This window comes from Ochotona princeps, chromosome 28, assembly GCF_030435755.1.
Source record: "Ochotona princeps isolate mOchPri1 chromosome 28, mOchPri1.hap1, whole genome shotgun sequence".
Lineage (NCBI taxonomy): Eukaryota > Metazoa > Chordata > Mammalia > Lagomorpha > Ochotonidae > Ochotona > Ochotona princeps.
Window position 1 is genome coordinate 22,023,301 of NC_080859.1, and position 18,450 is coordinate 22,041,750.

Genomic DNA, 18,450 nt, shown 5'->3' on the forward strand with positions numbered 1-18,450 from the left:
AATGAAGAACCTTACTAGTAACCAATGTATGTAATAATGACATAATGCTTTGAGTGTAATTAGCAAAGATCATTTATGTCAGATAGGATGAATCAACTTTAACACACTCCTCTAGGTAGTGTAAAACTAACAGACTGTCAGAAATCAACTCAGCAATTTAGAGCAAAGGCCACACATTTTTATAACCTTTTCCTTCATGATTATATATTTAAAAATTTATTTATTTTTAAAGAGTTACGAGAGAGAGAGAGAGAGAGAGAGAGAGAGAGAGAGAGAGAGATCTTCCATCTGCTAGTTCATTTCCCAGATGACCACAAAGACCAGGGCTGGGTTGGGTCAAAACGGAGCCAAGAGATGCTTTGGAGCCGCCCACGTGGCTGGTGAGGGCCCAAGGACTTGGACCATCGTCCACTGCCTTCCTAGGTGTGCTACCAGGGAGCTGGATCGGACAGCCAGGATAAGAACTGGTGCCCAGGAAAGTTGCAGATGCTGGAGATGGCGACTCTAGCCACTGCTCAACAACGCCAGCCCCTCCGTGCTTGCACAGCTAAGACCCACTTGCATGATTGTAAATAAAGACAACAATATGGATAACTCAAAGCTTTCATCTGAGGATAATTTATAATGTTAACAATAAATAAATGGGTAATTAACACAGTACTTAACTATGGGCTATTTTGCTTTATCAAAAAGGATAATATTTTAAAAAGTATTTAGTTTTATTTGAAAGGCAGCATTACAGAGAGAAGGAAAGACGAAGAGAGAAAAGGAGATCTTCCATCTGCTGATTCACTCCCCAAATGGCTGCCATCAGCTGGAGTTGAGCCAACCCAAAGCGCAACAGTGGGAGCCTGCAGCCAGGCGCCTCCTCCCTCTCCCCCACGTGGGTGCAGGGGCCCATGAGCTTGAGCCATCCTTCACTGCTTTCCCAGACCACAAGCAGGGAGCTGGATTGGAAATGGTGCAGCTGGACTTAAACTGGCACCAGACGAATGCCGGTGCCACAAGCAGAAGCTTAATCTACTATGCCACAATGCGGGCTTCAGGATAATTCTTATAATTTATAAAAAGAAAAAAAAATAAGTGAAAACTTACTGTATATAGACTGCAATTACAAACAGGTGGAAGACTGCAAAGAAACAGGACAGGCTAGAGGCCAGCCACAGCCTAGCTGGTCCAAGTAGCTGCCTATGGTGCTGGCATCCTAAATGGTGTCCATTCATGCCCTGGGAGCCCTGCTTCCTAACCAGCTTCCTGCTAGTTTGCCTGGGAAAGCAGCAGAGGGCCTCTGCACCCATGTAGGAGATCCGGAAGAGGCTCTGAGTTCCTTGCTTCATACTGGCCCAGCCCTGGCTGTTGCAGCCATTGGGGAGTAAAGCAGCAGACAGAAAATCTGCTCTCTTTGTCTGCCTTTCAAATAAATAAATCCTTAACAACAGAAACAAACAAACAAATAAAAAAACTAGCTTTTTAGATGTTTACATTTCTCAGGCTTGGAAAATGATAATTCCATCTGCAATTATAACCCTGGCTGCTGGGCAATTTAAACTCTACTGCAATCACACTGGAGAGGAAGGTGTAGATTCTGTTTTCCAAAGAAAAATTGCCTATTGTGTGTTTGATCAGCAAGTATCAAGCTTGTTGCCCTAGAAAATATGGTGGAAATATAACTAGAGCTTTTAACAGGCGCTTTTATCTTTTTATGTCTCACCCTATTATTTCTCTACTGGCACAAGTGTCTTGCACGAGTTTCTACAGTCATACTGAAGTACCACTGCACTCTTGTCCAGAGCTTAACCCTCTGCATTTCTGCTGCTCCATCCTTCACTTCTGGAGGTTGGGCTGTCAGAGCAAGCAGAGGATGACAGTGGGAACCAAAGCAAAGGCAGGGACACTCAAGGCTGGAGGACTGCAGTGCCAGTTCCCCGCACCGAAGAACAGCTCACTGGGCAAACCAGTACCAGTGTCGCTCCAGCACTGCCTCACCTCGAACCCAGTTAGACACCATGTTGCTTTCAGCTTCTGGGGGTAAAACAGCAGACCGTAAATAACGAATCTGGTCATACTACACAAAGTTGTCTTTCTTTATACTTGCTATTCAAAGGCGCTGAGTTCCTGCGAGCCCCCAGGGAATCTGCATGCAGCCCCACAGTTCAGGGGTACTGAGTTACCTGAGTGACAGCTACGTGTCACTCGATTCCTCTGGCAAAAACTTGGGCTCCTGTGAAAGGGCACAGCAGCGTCGGGCTTGGTCACTTGTTACGGGAGTCCGTCAATTACAAGAATCACTCCAAGCTGAAAAGGTTACAGACTTGGTTTTCTATCCAACAGAAGTCCTTACTCACTATCCCTCAAAACTGTGTGACAAGAGACTGCAAAAAGCTAGGAGCCAAAAATCCAACGGAGCAAGCCAATTCACGCCGGAGCACCTGCGGCTCTGATGGTTCAGCCTTCACTGCTCTTTCTCTAAATCACCTCTCTCAACATTTTCTAAAAGAGGTTTGATACGCAGCATTGTATGAGCTGGAGCAACGTTTTGAAAGATGCATCACAAGTCTTCAGACCACGTCCATACACACAATTGAATCCTGCCACAAAGAATTAACCCAAGTCATATATTCTACCTTCCTACACAATCAGTACGGATAACTCTGAGACATGTCAGAGCCAGGCTGGAAAACTTTACATGTAAAGTTCAAACAGCTTCACTTGGTCCTTACCAGGGAGGCCTGTGAAATCTACTTACCATTATGAGGAAATTTATATTAAAGGCCTAGAAACCTAAAAATAATCTTTTGATAGAAGGACTACCTCTAATCCAGGTATGTAACTCATCTGTCCACTTGAAATAAGGAGTTTTACTTTTTTTTTTAAAGATTAATTTATTTTTATTACAAAGTCAGATATACAGAGAGGAAGAGAGACAGAGAGGAAGATCTTCCATCCGATGATTCACTCCCCAAGTGAGCCGCAATGGCCGGTGCTGTGCTGATCTGAAGCCAGGAGCCAGGAACCTCCTCCAGGTCTCCCACATGCGTGCAGGGTCCCAAAGCATTGGGCCGTCCTCAACTGCTTTCCCAGGCCACAAGCACGGAGCTGGATGGGAAGTGGAGCTGCCGGGACTAGAACCGGCGCCATAAGGGATCCCGGTGCGTTCAAGGCAAGGACTTTAGCTGCTAGGCCACGGTGCTGGGCCCAAGGAGTTTTACTTTTTTCCATGTATTTATTTAAGAACATTCAACCTTCACTCCCTCAGCTTGCCTTGAATTCTGGCTCTGCCACTTAGTAATCATGGGAAAAACGGTTAACTATGATCTATACAATGAGATAATTCATAACATATTACTCAAGGAGTTATCTGAATAAAATTACCAGGTTTCGTCTTCACAAAAGAGAAAAAATATCTAAAAAGACATGACAATTATATGTAAGGTAAAACCCCTGATGGGCCTTGTAGCGCTGGGGGCAAATGCTATCAACGATGACACAACGCACAAAATTACAACACGGGCTATTAAAAACCGAATTTCCTAACTGCATGGGGTTTCCTCAGAGGATTCCCTGCTCTCGGACACACACGTTAGCATAGGGAGGGTTGAAGGGCCAAGCAGGGCCAAGGTTTCTGCAGCCTGCTTCAAAAAGACCAGCAGAGGTGAAACACGGCGAATACTGGGCAAGTTCAGAACCACAGGTCTCTAAGTCACTTGCACATTTTTTCCCCTATGAGTTTAAAATGATTGTAAAATAACATCATGACAAGCCAGCGCTGGTTCTGCTCTCGCCCCGGAAGCTGCACAGTCACTACATCCGCTTTACTGCGCTCCACTGTGGCCAAGCCCTCCCACTCCCCGGCCCCCATCTCATGCCCCTCACAGAGCCGGGCACAGGGGACCCCTCCGTCACCCCTAAGCTGTGGCAGCCCTCTCCCTGGGTTTTCCTCTTGTCTCACTGGCCGCCCTCCCCCTAAGTACCACAGTCTATTTTCTCCTCTACCCACTCAACACCAAGACTCAACTGGCATTACAGGACTCGAGACCCCAGCCTCTGGTGAGCTCCTGCTAGCCTCCCTTTGCTAGACAGGCACAGCTTGGCTAAGAGCAAAGTTTTGATTTCTTTTTTGATCCCACTCAGCTATGTTCCAACAGTGCCCACCAGCTGTTCGGCCCAAAATACTGAGGTTACCCCACTTCTCTCATATCCCACCTGCAAACCACCAGCCGGCACTGTCAGCACACTCACAGTGCAGGCTGTCCCTGCCCACTCCCATCCTTGCCACTGCTATTCAAGAGCCTGCTTTACCACAACACAATTCCCTGTCTCCTCTTTTGTTCCTATTCTGAGACAAAGCAGCAAAAAGCTCATTAAGCTTCCATTCATCATACACATGATCTTTGGGGGGAAATATATATTCAGACCAACCAGGAGCCTCTGCACAGCTTTGAATGGAGAAGTGATAGGAACTGTCTTTATTTGTACAAAGCTCACTCTGTCGATCATATTAAAAAAATGCAGCTGGGAGAGGCTGGGGCAGAGGAAGAAGACATGAGTAACCTGTTTCAGTATTAACCGAGTATGATAATAGTGGCTTATACCAAGGTGGTGGTAGGGGATGGGGGGCTTGACAGGATCTGGGGTATATTTGATGATACAGAAAATAGACTGTTCTGAAAGAATGGATTAGGACAGCAAAAGAAAGAGAACAGGGTGTAATTTAAGCCAGAGCTTCAGAAGGATAGAGCTGTGAACAACATAAAGTGGGAAGCCTGTAGGTAGGGCAGCACTAAGGAGGAAATGTAGCAGTTTAGTGTGGGACATGTTGAGTTTGCCATCTGTTATCGTCCAGCAATGAATCAGCGATGCTGAATTGGTAGCTGTATGTATGTGATTGGAATTAGGGAGAGAAGCTAAAGATCTGAATTTGGGCACTGCTAGCAGTAAGAAGGCATACTTCTGGGAAGAAAGCAGCCCATAGTTGGAGGGCATTATGGGCCTGTCCATGCCAAATCTGTGTTACCTATACCAGTGTGCCAGTACAGTTGCCTACCCTATTTTTTTTTAAATATATATGGGGGGCCCAGTGCGGTGGCCTAGCAGCTAAAGCTCTTGCTTTGAAAGCACCAGGATCCCATATGGGCACTGGTTCTAAACCCTGTGGCCGTGCTTCCTATCCAGCTCCCTGCTTGTGGCCTGGGAAAGCAGTCGAGGATGGCCCTGTACCCGCATGGGAGACCCGGAAGAAGCTCCTGGCTCCTGGCTTTGGACTGGCTTAGCTATGGCCATTGTGATCACTTGGGGAGTGAACCATCGAACGGAAGATCTTTTTCTCTGTATATCTGACTGTGCAATAAAAATAAATAAATCTTTAAATATATGTGGGGAAGGGTGAGGATACTATGGACACACCACACCAACAGGGGTGGGGGTGGGGGTAGGGTGCTGCAGACCCCTTGAGAAAGGGGATGTACTGGGGATGTACTGGAGTAGCAGCAGCTGAGGGCATGTTTGACAGGAAAGGAAAGGCTTTTGGCATCTTCCACGGAGCAGGCTATCACACCACAGGTAGGCAAGGGAGCTGAGACAAGGTGGTTTGGAGGGAGGAAACTGGAGGGCTGGGTCAGGCCACCCACCCATGAAGGAGACCTGGTCTAGGCTAAGCAGCATTGCCTTCCATCCAGTGGCACACACGGAAGCTGGGGCTTAGGGTCTGTGGTCAGGCTGGGTTGGGCCTGGCTGCAGTACCCACTGGCATGTGCGACAGCTAGGACAGGGTACAGGCCATGCTGGGCAGTACTGGACTACAACAGCTGCTGGTGAGAGCTGAGACTAAGGGTGGCCAGACTTGGCTAAAGTACCCTCTAGGAAGCGTAAGATCTGGGGCTGGGAGCGGGCCTGGTAGGGAAATACTGGGAATTTCCCTGCTAGGCTATAGCTCCCATTGGTAATCATCACCCAGCACTTGAAGAGGACTGGGCTGGGCAAGGCTGCAACACCCACTGGAACGCATGTCGGCTGTGTCTGGGGGCAGGCCAGGCTGGGCTAGCTGCAGAACCTGCCAGTTCATAAGAGAGTCAGGTCTGGGGGCAAGCTGGCAGGCCACTGGCATGAGTGAGAGCCAGAAAAGAGTGCAGGACAGAACAGGTTGGGCCCCAACACCAGCAGTTCACATGAATGCCAGAGCTGGGAGTAGGCCAGGCTGAGGTAGGCTGCTGTACCCTCTGGCATATGATAAGCGCAGAGTTGGGAATAGGCCTGATAGGTGAACTTCAGGGACTCCTCGGCCGGGCTGTTGCTTCCGCTGCAGAGTGTGTGAGGTAGGACTGGGGACAGGATGGCCCAGCAGGGATGTGGCACCTGTCAGCTGGTATGTGGGCTTGGTCTGGGAGCGGGCCAGGCTGTCGTACCTGCTGGTGCACATGAGAGCCAAATGGGTGCACGCCAGATGGGTGCTAGGCCCCAGCTCTGGCTGGCACGTGTGAGAAGCAGGTGTGAGTCATGTCAGGTTGGCTGTAGCACCTTCCGGCAAGCGCAAGATCTGGGGCTGAAGTGGGCCTGGTAAGGGGACTGCAGGGATCCCCCGAATAGTCTGCAGGTCCCACTGGTGAGCATGAAAGCCAAGGTGAGGGATGGACCACACTGGGCAAGACAGTAGTACCTGCTGACATATGTGTGAGCTGGGTCTGGCAGTGGTTTGGGCTGGGCTAAGCCACAGTACCCACACGTGTACATGAGAGCTACATGAGATGCAGGACAGGCTGGGCTAGGCCACGGCACATGGCAGCATGTGCAAAACCCAGGCCTGGGGGTGTGTCTGATGGGGTTTTGGGGATTGTCCCAACTAGGCTACAGCACCCACTCGTGTGCATAAGGATCAGGCCTTTGGTGAGATGGGCTGGGTTAGGCTGTAGCACCTCTCAGTTCAGTGAGAGATGGGGCTGTGGGGAGAGCTGACCAGAGAGCTGCATCCACTGGGGTGTGCCTTGAGTGGTGCAGGCAACGGACTGAGCCTGAACCTGAAACTGCACTGCCCAACACACGTGAGTCGAGTCTGAGGTTCTGCCAGGCAAGACTTCTTGGAGAACTCCTGAACTAGATTTCCCTGGTCACAGGGAAAACTGCAAAAGACGAAAGCGCAGGTGTCAGGACTGGGACCCAGGTGCTGACGCCCGTGCAGCGGACAGCATGCCTAGATGCACTCGGGGGACACGACAGCCAGATCATCCCGCCAGCAGAGGATGTCAACGTCCTCCTCAGAGGATGGAAAGCAGAACAGCTTGGACAACTGTCCTAGCTCAAGTGTCTGGTCTGTGGATGCACTAAGGTGGACCTGTTCAGCCAACAGACCTTGGAAGGATTTTCTCAACTCTGCAGCAACAAAATCAACAACTTTTTAGAACTATGAAAATCATTCAAGTAATATCCTTGGAACCCCACATTGGGGTCTCCAAGGCGTCATCAAATGACTGTCCCCCCATCCCTGGGTGCTGATGTAGTCTGATACAGGACAGGGAGGAAAAAAAATGTTAGAACTGAAATATTTGTCCAACCCACCTTCCTCCATACCTTGACTCTCCCCCCACCCTAATCAGAGGCCCACGTGGGCATGCATTCCTCTCAACTTTGTAACCAATATATAAAATAAATTTAAAAGGAAGGTATTTAAGGCCCTAAGGTTGACTGAGATTACAGAGTGTAAGAGGAAAACAACAAAAGGCTAGACCTGGGGTCTCCCAAGAGGGCAATGAAAAGAGAAACAAAGAGAATTACAAGGAGACAGCACTGAGAGGAGATAACCAGGAGTGGGTGTCCAGTGTCAAGTGCTTCTGATGGGTCGAGTATAAGAGAAATGAAAGGCACGTGGCGGCTACTAACGAACTGATGAGCCGCAAGAGTGGCGCAGAAGGACTGACTGGAGAGGGGCTGTAAGAGTCCTGGATGGGAAAATGCGGCAAAGCGAGCCCAGACACCTCCTTAGGTAAGTAGTGCTGCAACCCACACTGAGACCCAGAGAAAGCTCTGGGCTCCTGGCTTCAGATCAACCCAGCCCCGACGGCTGCAACCATTTGAGGAGTGAACCAGCCAATGGAAGACCTCTCTGTCTCCCTTTCTCTCTCTATAACTCTGCTTCTGATACAAATAAAATAGACCTTAAAAATATTGCTGCAAGGGCCCGGAGGCCTGGCCTAGCGGCTAAAGTCCTCGCCTTGAACGCCCCGGGATCCCATATGGGCGCCGGTTCTAATCCCAGCAGCTCCACTTCCCGTCCAGCTCCCTGCTTGTGGCCTGGGAAAGCAGTCGAGGATGGCCCAATTCATTGGGACCCTGCACCCGCGTGGGAGACCCGGAAGAGGTTCCAGGTTCCCGGGTTCGGATCGGCGCACCGGCCCGTTGCGGCTCACTTGGGGAGTGAATCATCGGACGGAAGATCTTCCTCTCTGTCTCTCCTCCTCTCTGTATATCTGACTTTGTAATAAAAATAAATCTTTTAAAAAAAATATTGCTGCAAAAGCAAACAAACACTGTGGGAAAGAGGTTTGAAGAAGTGTGCCAACTGTTTTTTACCCCTAAAGACTGGAGAAAAAAGTTGGTGTTGTGTATCCATTTCTGTCTCCTACTATACAAGGAGGAGGAATTGCACCTCTATGAACACAGGTAGACTTTCTTTCACTGTTGTTTACTAATCAATACAGCACGACTACTATTTGCTAAACACCCACATTACATTAAGTACTGTGAGTATCCAGAGATGATGTCAAGTATTCAGGAGCTTTGCACAGCTTACACACAATACACACAAACATTACATCATCTTACACGAGAGGCATGAGCAAGCAGATTTTGATAGTCCTGCAGGGTGGGATCCTGTTGTGGGCTAAGGAGTTGATTAGCACTGGTTAAGCTGAGCAGTAACAGGAAAGGGGCTTGAGGCTAAAAGCACCAATGGGACTCATTGGCATCCTATTGTTTGGTTAAAGGGCTTGGGGGAAAGAGTATATAAGGAGTAATAAAGGGAGGCTTCGGGGAGACTTCAACCATCACTGGTCTCCTGTAGGTCCACGTAAGTAAAGAGAACAAGAGTGATGACGTGGAGGGATGGAGGCAGAAGTGAGATTCTAGAGTAAGCCAGAGCGATGGGAATGGCAGACAAATGACCAGTTCATCTGAGATGCAGGGCAGGAGACAGCATGTATCACCAGATGCTGGGAGGCACATGGGCAGTGGGAGTCTGGGGACCCTGTGTTTGGATTGTTTCTGGTTTCTAAGCAAATTCATGAACTGAAACTTAAGATGGCAAAAGAGATACAGGTTGTTGAGGAAAAACAGAGGAGGAAAACACAATCTAACCACTAGGCAGTATCAGAGACCCTCTGGAGGCTCATGGACTCAGGGAACTGAGCTGCTATCTGACGACATTTGGTTATCTGTGAGCAGATGCAAACGAACAAAGCAGAGTTGATTTACTGAAGATCCTGGCTGTACCAATCAAAAGCAGGGAAGATAATCCAAAAGAATGGTTAAAATGATTAGCTATGGAATTTAGGTTGAATAAAAGGCACGTGAAAACACTAAGGTTGAATCAGGAAGGCAGTAACTTTATCAATGGCTGATAAATCCATTGGGGTCAGAGATGGTTGGGGTGCAGGGAGCAAAGGATATGGCGAGCTACGTCGGGGTAGCAGCTTCTACTCTCTGGGGGTGGGCAGCTGAGGGGAGAAGCGTAGGAAATGAAAGACTGAAGTATTGGAAGGATCAGCCATTCACACGCTTGTCCACGCCAACGCAAAGACCAAGGTGATGGCGAGAAGACCAAGGTGATGGCGAGAGACACATGGGTCTTTAGGACAGAGTAATTTGCAAGCAATCAAGACCCAACCCAGACCCTCTCCCACCTCCAGGAAAGTTGGGAAGGAACCAGAAAGCAAACGGGAACATTTAAAGTAAGTTGAACCTATGCACGGGGAAAGGTGGGCAGTAAATTCCAGAGCCCACGGTGGAAGCGTTTGAAGAGTTCGGGCTGGTTAAATAGGAAACGAGTGAGTGAAAACGAGAACAGACGCTGTTCCGAGCTGTGTGCAGGGTGTTAAAGGTGCCCTGGCTGTCTGAAGGCACCCAGGGTTCCCCTGTGTGTTTCTCCAGGAAGTGGAAACAGCCAGGGTCAACAGTGCTGTCCCTTCAAAACAGAGGACGTGTCCTCACGGAGTCCACACCCACGTGAACAGACACCAGCAAACTCCTTTCACTTCTGCCAAGATGACAGGCTGCCTTCCTTGCATTTTTCCACTGGTGAGGTCGAGTATTATTTCATATGTACTGGTTAATGGCATTTCCTCTTCTGTGAATCGGCCCATTTTAAAAATTGGATCTTCCTTTTTCTTACTGATTTATGATACTTAAAAAAGAGACTATTTTATGCGGCTCTTTTTTTTTTAAGGATTTATTTTTATTGCAAAGTCAGATAGAGAGGAAGATCTTCATCCGGTGATTCACTCACCCTCTGGCCACGGCAGCCAGAGCCTAGCCAATCCTAGGAGCCAGGAACCTCCTCCAGGTCTCCCACACAGGTGCAGGGTCCCAAGGCGACAAGCAGGGAGCTGGATGGGAAGTGGGGCCGCCAGGATTAGAGTCAGCACCCACAGGGAATCCCAGCACGTGCAAGGCGATGACTTCAGCTGCTAGGCTACCACGCCAGGCCCTATTTTGCTCTTAATTCACACATATTAATGTTGGAAACTACTTCTTCCAAATCTTTCAATGACTCACACTCCAGTCACAACTGGTTCAGCTTATCGTTTCCCCAAATCCCTCCCTATTGCATGTAAGAAGGTACCTAATGAGGCCCCCCAATAAATGTGGCCATTCTCTTTAGCAGGCTTGGCTTAGTCTATATGTAGGCGTACTACACGGCCCTTTCTTACAGAAAAGGCTTGTGGACCCCCACACTGGCTGCCTCCACATGCAGGCCCATGGTGGGGCCAATCTTTGTTGGCATTTCACTGAGACACGGTTCCCATTTGCCCAAATGCCCAGCCTCTGCCCTCATTCTCCACGGGACCGACCTAACCTCCTGATGCCGGTGACGATCTACCCTCCTAACCGCTGTAACTGTACTTACTGCACTGGCTACCTGCTTACCCTTCTCTCTCCCCACTGTCTGTGAAGGGCAGAGGGTAAACCGGCACTCACAAAGGGCACACAAAGTCCTTTATCATTTGCCTCAAGAAAAAAAAAATCCTTTATTTACTTTCATTTCATTCAAAGAACAAAAGAGAAAAAACTTTTCTCTATGGATTCACCTCTCGAACCCCTACAATTCCAGCCGGCGCTGGACCAGGTCAAACCAGAAGCCAGGAACTCAATTCAGGTGTCCCGTGCGGGCAGCCAGAGGCTCAGGCCCTGAGCCCTCACTGCTGGCTCCCGGGGGGCGTCAGCAGGAAGCTGGATCTGTAATCCAGGCACTCCAGTATGACACATGGGTGTCTCCCCTGGCCCCTGGCCATCTTCCTTATTCTCCCGGACCTCTACTCTCCACGTAAAATAAACTACTAAAATTTTATTGAGTTAAACATAATTTTCAATGGCAACAAAAGCAATCAGTGGTCCTATAACTTTGTGTTCATTTTATTTTTTTAAAAGATTTTTTTTAAAATTTTGATTGGAAGGCAAGATATACAGAGAGAAGGATCCTCTCCATCTGCTGATTCACTCCCCAAGCAGCCAAAACGGCTGGGATTAGAACCGGTGTCCATATACGATTCTGGCGCATACGAGGGGAGGAATTTAGCCACTAGGGTACCGCGCCGGGCCCTTGTTTTATTTATTTTATTTTTTATTTGAAAGGCAGAGTTACAGAAAGGAGGAAAGACAGAGAGAGCTCTTCCATCTGCTGGTTAACTCCCAAATGGCAACTGCTCGAGCTGGGCAAATCTACAGCCAAGAGCCAAGAGCTTCTTCTGGGCTTCCCACAAGGGTGCAGAAGTTCAAAGCCTTCAGCCATCCCCTACTGCCTTCCTAGACCATAAACCATAAACAGGAAGCTGGAAATGGAGCAGCCAGGCCCTAAACCAGCACCCATATGGGATGCCAGTACCACAGGCAGAGGCTTGGCCTACTATGCCACGACACTGGCTCCTTATGTTCATTTTTTTTTAAGATTTATTTTTATTTTTATTGCAAAGTCAGATATATAGAGAGGAAGATCTTCCGTCCTATGACACACTCCCCAAGCGACTGCAATGGCTGGTACTGCACCGATCCGAAGCCAGGAGCCTAGAACTTCCTCCGGGTCTCCCATGTGGGTGCAGGGTCCCAATGCACTGAGCTGTCCTCGACTGCTTTCCCAGGCCACAAGCACGGAGCTGGATGGGAAGCGGAGCTGCCGGGATTAGAACTGGAGCCCATATGGGATCCCGGGGCGTTCAAGGCGAGGACTTTAGCCACTAGGCTACCATGCCGGGCCCTGTGTTCATTTCTTTAAAATATGGGGAATAGCACTTACTCCTAATCATCTATTTCTAATTAGTTCTCTTCCTTAATTCTCTCTTTAATATAAAATACAAAAGTATTCAATCTTGCTCTCGTGGAATCAGCATTGTCATCTACAGCGCAAATTTATGCACCTAAGAGAAAGCGACATGGCACTACTTTACTAGGGCATTCAGAGCCGTCTGTAAAATGTAACTCAAATGTATTCTTTGCGTTAATTTTCAGTATAAAATGAATCTATACCTTATGGGTCATTTTATTCTCCTTATCTGGAACACTTTTATTATGTTTTGTTTCTTCCCCAGCTGGATTTCTGCCCACCTTAGCAGGCATTTACCGGGTCTGTTTTTCAGCGTGATTATTTAACAGTCCTTTTCACTTCCGGTCCCCGCAGCTATCAACTCTGGTGGGTTGCCTTGATTTTCTTGCCCCATTTGTGTTAAGGTCGTTACAAAGAACGCTGCGCCGCAACTTCTCTCTGCATTCATTGGGAACCCAGTCTTGTATATTTCTTACCAATTATATCTCACAAAGCTATGAAATTTTTTCCTCCTTTTCTGAAATGTATATGGAAAATTAACTGGTTTAACTTCACAATGTATCCATTCATCATTTCCAACTTTATTTAATTATCTTAATAATGTGATCTATTATCCACAGTTAATTGCCGCCAGCACGGGAGACCCGGATGGAGTCCTGGGGACCCCCACCGCCAGCACGGGAGACCCGGATGGAGTCCCTTGCTCTTGACTTTGGCCTCACAAGCCCTGTCTGTTGCGGGCATCTGGTGAGTGATGGAAGATCTTCCCGTCTTACACTGCCTTTCAAACAAATGAATCTTAAAAAGCAAAACAAAACACAACACAACACAGCACTGCCTTTCCAACAAAAAAAAAATACTGAGCCCTTGGGCAAAGTACTTATCTACACTTTCTGTTCCTATCAGTAAAATGGAAGTAACTTCCATGTATAACACAGGGCTATGATAACAAACGTTATCATGATAACAAATATGCTAAGTGCCTACAGATATATCTAGTACATTACCAGGAAAACATGTTAACGCGCTCTTGTCTCACTTCATGTTACAACCAACAGTAAGTTCCCTGATGTAAAAGTAGCTTAGCAATATGGAACCTGGGCTTTGTCCATATACTTCGACCAGTATTTCCAGCACAGGGGATTCTATCTTCATGAAATATTCCAAAGCAGCATGTCTAGTTGCTTTATATATAAACAGGCCCACGGCAGGGGGCCGGATGAGACAGTTTGTGACACAGCATGTTAAGCTGCTGCCGGCAACGCACGCGCACCTCCAACAAGGCAGTGGTTTGAGTCCCGGCTGCTGCGCCTGGCAGATGGCCTGCCACCCTTGTGGGAGACCCAGATGGAACTCTGCTTCAGTCTAGCCTGTCTCTGAGTTCTGGGACATCTAAGGAGTGAACTAGCAGATATAAGATGCTCTCTTCCCCAACTCTGCTCTGTAAACCCGTCTCGCAAATAACCAAATAAATTCATTGCAGTGTTTCTTACATTTGCCAAAAACAAACAAAAAAGCATTAGAAACAGAGACATTCAGATACATGGTCACTTAAAAATACTAACCTAATAGGGCCCAGCAGCGTGGCCTAGTGGCTAAAGTCTTCGCCTTGAAAGCCCCGGGATCCCATATGGGTGCTGGTTCTAATCCCGGCAGCTCCACTTCCCGTCCAGCTCCCTGCTTGTGGCCTGGGAAAGCAGTCGAGGACGGCCCAATGCATTGGGACATTGCACCCGCGTGGGAGACCTGAAAGAGGTTCCAGGTTCCCGGCTTCGGATCGGTGCGCATCGGCCGTTGCAGTTCACTTGGGGAGTGAATCATCGGACGGAAGATCTTCCTCTCTGTCTCTCCTCCTCTCTGTATATCTGACTTTGTAATAAAATGAATAAATCTTTAAAAAAAAAACGTTAACCTAATAGCACTAAAAATGCTTAAGTCTTAGAAATATTAGAGGGCTGTTGCAGTGGCACAGCACTCTAATCCTCCATCTGCAGTGCCAGCATCCCATATTATCGGTTCATGTCCCAACTGCTCCACTTCCCATCCAGCTCCTTGTTTATGACCTTGGAAGGTGGCGGAGATGGCCCAAGGCCTTGGGCACTTGCAGCTATGTGGGAAACCAGGAAGAAGTGCCTGGCTCCTGGCTTCAGATCGGCCCAGCTCTGGCTGCTGCAGCCATCTGGGGAGTGAACCAGCAGATGGAAGATCTCTCTTTGTCTTTTTCTCTCTGTGATGCTGCTTTCCAAATAAAAATAAATCTTCAAAAAATATATTGGAAGGAAATACATGGAAGGACTTATAGTAGCTATTACGCAGCATGGGAACTGGTGATTTTATGGTTACCTCCCATATTCTGTATAATAACTACAATGCTGATAAACAGCAGTTAACTGCTTCCGGAACACTTTCTACATGCCAGGTCCAGTCTTAAGAGTTTACTGTATTGATTCATACACTTTCGGGACAGTATGAGGCAAAAATGCTGAGGTGCTGGGTGGCCGTGCAGCCTGAGTGTCCTGTCACACGGCTGGTGTTCCAGGCCCAGACTGCAGCCAGCAGGCAGCGGGGCAGCAGCTGCGTGCCCAAACAGATGCCAATGGAGATCCTAGCCCCTGACCCCGCATCACCCACTGCAGGCATCTGGGAAATGAACCAGCAAGCATATCTGTCTGTCGCTGACTTTCTGTAGTGTCCATACACTTGGACCACAAAATTAAAAAAAAATTTTGAGAGAGACAGAGATGGAGAAAGAGGTATTTTTCTTTCACTGGCTCACTCCCCAGATGGCTATAATTTCTGGATCTAGGCTGGGTTTAGGTCAAGAGCCTCCCACATGGGTTGGCAGGGCCCCAGGTATCTGTTCATTTCTGCCCCTTTCCCTGACACATCGGCAGGGAAGACTCAAATCAGCACTCCAACATGGGGTTGAGCAGTGACTTAACTCAATGCTGCACCCCTCATTTTTTTTTTTAAGCCGACTGTACACAAAGTGAGATTAAATAATGTGGCCCAGGGTCACACAGGTGCAGAAGGCACATAACTCTGAACTCAAGCAGTCTGGTTTTAGAACCCCTCTTCCTGACCACCATGCTACACCGAAAAGTTTTACTTAGTTGTAAAATTTTAAGCATGAAAAGTTCAAATATTTGCTACACCACTGAGTGTCTTTTTGGAAAAATGTGTGGCCACCCTTCCTGCACGGGTTCTCTCTAGTCCAGAAAACTCCAAATCCACACGCCCATTTCGGACTTCGGCATCTCAAATCACGGAAGATACTCAGAAACTCCTGACCCGTCTGACGGATGGTTCCTGCCAACAGTACCAAATAAACCTGCTTTCCAGAACCTTCCCAAACTACAAATCGGTTTGCCACTGTTCACTCCCTGCCTCCCCTACGAACACTCACCAGGGAACCACTGTGACAGTAGCTGAATAGGATTGCGGCAGACCCTCAAAGTCCAGAAAAATGGATGGAACTGTTCTCTTCCATTCTTGAAAACTGCTTCATGTAATCACTGATTCAGCTTTCCCATCCTTTGACTGGTAAACCAAGCTGCTCTGGGAGGAACCAGATCTTTTTCTGACAATAACATCTATATTCAAACATCAATCTCAGGAATAGGCATAATTCATATCTTGGCAAGCCAAAATAACATCCGCTTATCACCATGTTCCTCTCTGACGTGTATATTTGCTAAATTTATTTGATTACACATACTACTTGCTTTGGCTTCCTTTAGAACCAAATTTCTTAAAATGTTTGAAGAATCCAATGTGAGGAAAATGCAAGAAATTCTAAGCATAGGACATTAGCATTTCAATGCCATTCATTTATAGCATTGAGAAACAGTCATAATGTTACACAAGAAAACCCATCAGTTATAAAAATAACAAATGCAATGACGAGTTTAGATATTGGAAACCTATACAACCAGAATGGTTCTATTTTTTTGCCCAAATCCTACCCTATTCAAGCTACATACTGGTAATAAACCATCGGGGAGTATTGGTGGAAACAAAGGTTTTCGGATGCTTTGTGGGGAGGAACACAACAGCTCTCGACTAAAGTGCCAAGCAACCACGTCAAGGCGAACGCCAGAACTTGGAAGAAAAAGAAAATGGAGTGCTTCACTGGCTTCACGTTATTCCTCGTGAAGTAAAAGCCATTCGTTCACTCCACTATGCATTTATGCAGTGTGCATGCCACTGCGTGGCATACCCCCAGCACCTGCAGGCCGATACTCACTCTGTGCAACCCCAAGTTTTCCACTTGCAGAAAGACATGGGTACAGCATACGGAGAACAGAATCCTGGTTCCCGAATCGGACCCTTTCCCCATACTAGAGTAACCTGCCACACTACACTAACATGAAAGCTGTGCCATAACACGGAAATCGAAAATCCAGCAGGAATTCTTACCTTAAAAAAACCAGCACAGCCATTTTACAACCTTACATTGCCAAATCACCCAAAACACCATACAGCTCGCATTTAAAATGCTCAAATGCTAGTTCCTTTAGGCTAAACAAACAAACATTAAGTGCCACTTATGTGCTCATCCTGGAAGTCACCATGGTGTCAAAACAGGGCTGTTCCTAAGCTTCTAAACCCAAGTGTCAGCACCGATTGGTGGATAAGCCTCCCACTTTCAACTCCTACATTTCGATCTGCTAATGGTCCAAAGCGGTCAGTGAGGACAGATAAGAAGCCGAAACCGTCAAAGCAATCTTTGCACAACCTAGATGATGTTTTTAGAAAACCAGAAGAAAGCCCGTGATCGTTTTTGGAAGCAAGATGTTCCCTAAAAGTTGGATGGCGCCGGTTCCTGGGCAGCTGTTTCCCAACGTCGCGTGGATGATGGGGGGGGAGGGGGGGCACAAGTGCAAAAGGCGCAAGCCAGCACCCCCCCCCCCCCCCATCAGTACAAACACGGCCATCAGCAAGTGGCGAGGCCGGAGGAAGGCTCGGCCGGAGCACTGCCAGGGCCGAGCAGTGCCCATTCTGGGCAGCGCCCGGCAGGGCCGAGCAGCAGCAGCAGCAGCAGCAGCCGCGAAGCAGCCTTTCCGGGGGAGCTCTCCGACGCCAGCTCCTCCCTCCTCCCTCCCCGCCGCCCCTCAAGGCTCCAGGCCCCAACCTCGGCCACCCAGGCGCTCGCCCGGGTCCTCCTCGGCTCCCGAAGGACGCCGGGGCCGGCAGCTGTTGGGCTTCGAACCGCGCCGCCGCCAGGCTCCAAACCGCCGGTGGACGGGCCAGCGTGGCGCCTCTCCCCACGGCACAGCCAGCAGCTTCGGGACTCCCTGCTGGCCTGCCGCCCCTCTCCCGCCTCGGGCCGCGAACCCTTACGCCACCTACCCGGTCCCACACCATCCCAGAGGCCTCCGGCGCTCGGGCCTTCTGCCTTAGCGGCGCTGCCTCCCGTCCGGGGCCTGAAATGGCTGCGGAACAAAGAGAATCTGGGCTCGGGCGAGCGGCCGTCCGATTGGCTGGGGGGCGGGGCCCGCCGCGGGAACGTTCGGCGGCGGTCTCCTTGGCAACGGCAGCGGGGAGTGGGAACCCGGCGGCCTGGCCCCGCGGGGCCTGTGGGCGTGCGCCCGGAGCAACGCCTCCTCCGCGGGCACTGCGGCCGGGCCTGGGCGCTCGGCCCTCGGCCCTCCCCGGTCCTCAGCTCTCCTCTGCTCTCCTCAGCCCTCCTGGCCCTCCTCAGCCCTGCCCGATCCTCGGCCTTCAGCCTGGGCCGGGACCCACAGTGGCTCGCGCTGCCCTGTGCCGTCGCCTCGTGGCTGTGGAGAGTCCTTGGCGGAGGCTGACTCCATCCCACCCCCGGTGACCTGTGTATCCCACCCCACAGCCCCGAAACGACCGCGGCGCTGAGGGTCCCGGGCCCCGCGGGTCCCACAATAAAGCCATCGCGGTGCTGCTGGGGGCGGGGG

At 49.1% G+C, this 18,450-nt stretch overlaps 1 protein-coding gene across 3 annotated transcripts in view; it reads right to left on the reverse strand.

The window, feature by feature from the left end:
• The window catches only part of TNPO1 (transportin 1), a 78,059-nt gene extending 60,030 nt beyond the window's left edge, over positions 1-18,029 (reverse strand). For all 3 annotated transcript variants that reach the window (XR_009244362.1, XM_058656406.1, XM_004586159.3), the window contains exon 1: positions 17,873-18,029. Coding sequence is in view for 2 of the 3 variants with exons in the window: in XM_058656406.1 (XP_058512389.1) it covers positions 17,873-17,887 (15 nt within the window). In the remaining variant the exon portion in view is untranslated. The remainder of the gene's footprint in view (positions 1-17,872) is intronic.
• Between the last annotated feature and the right edge of the window lie 421 nt (positions 18,030-18,450).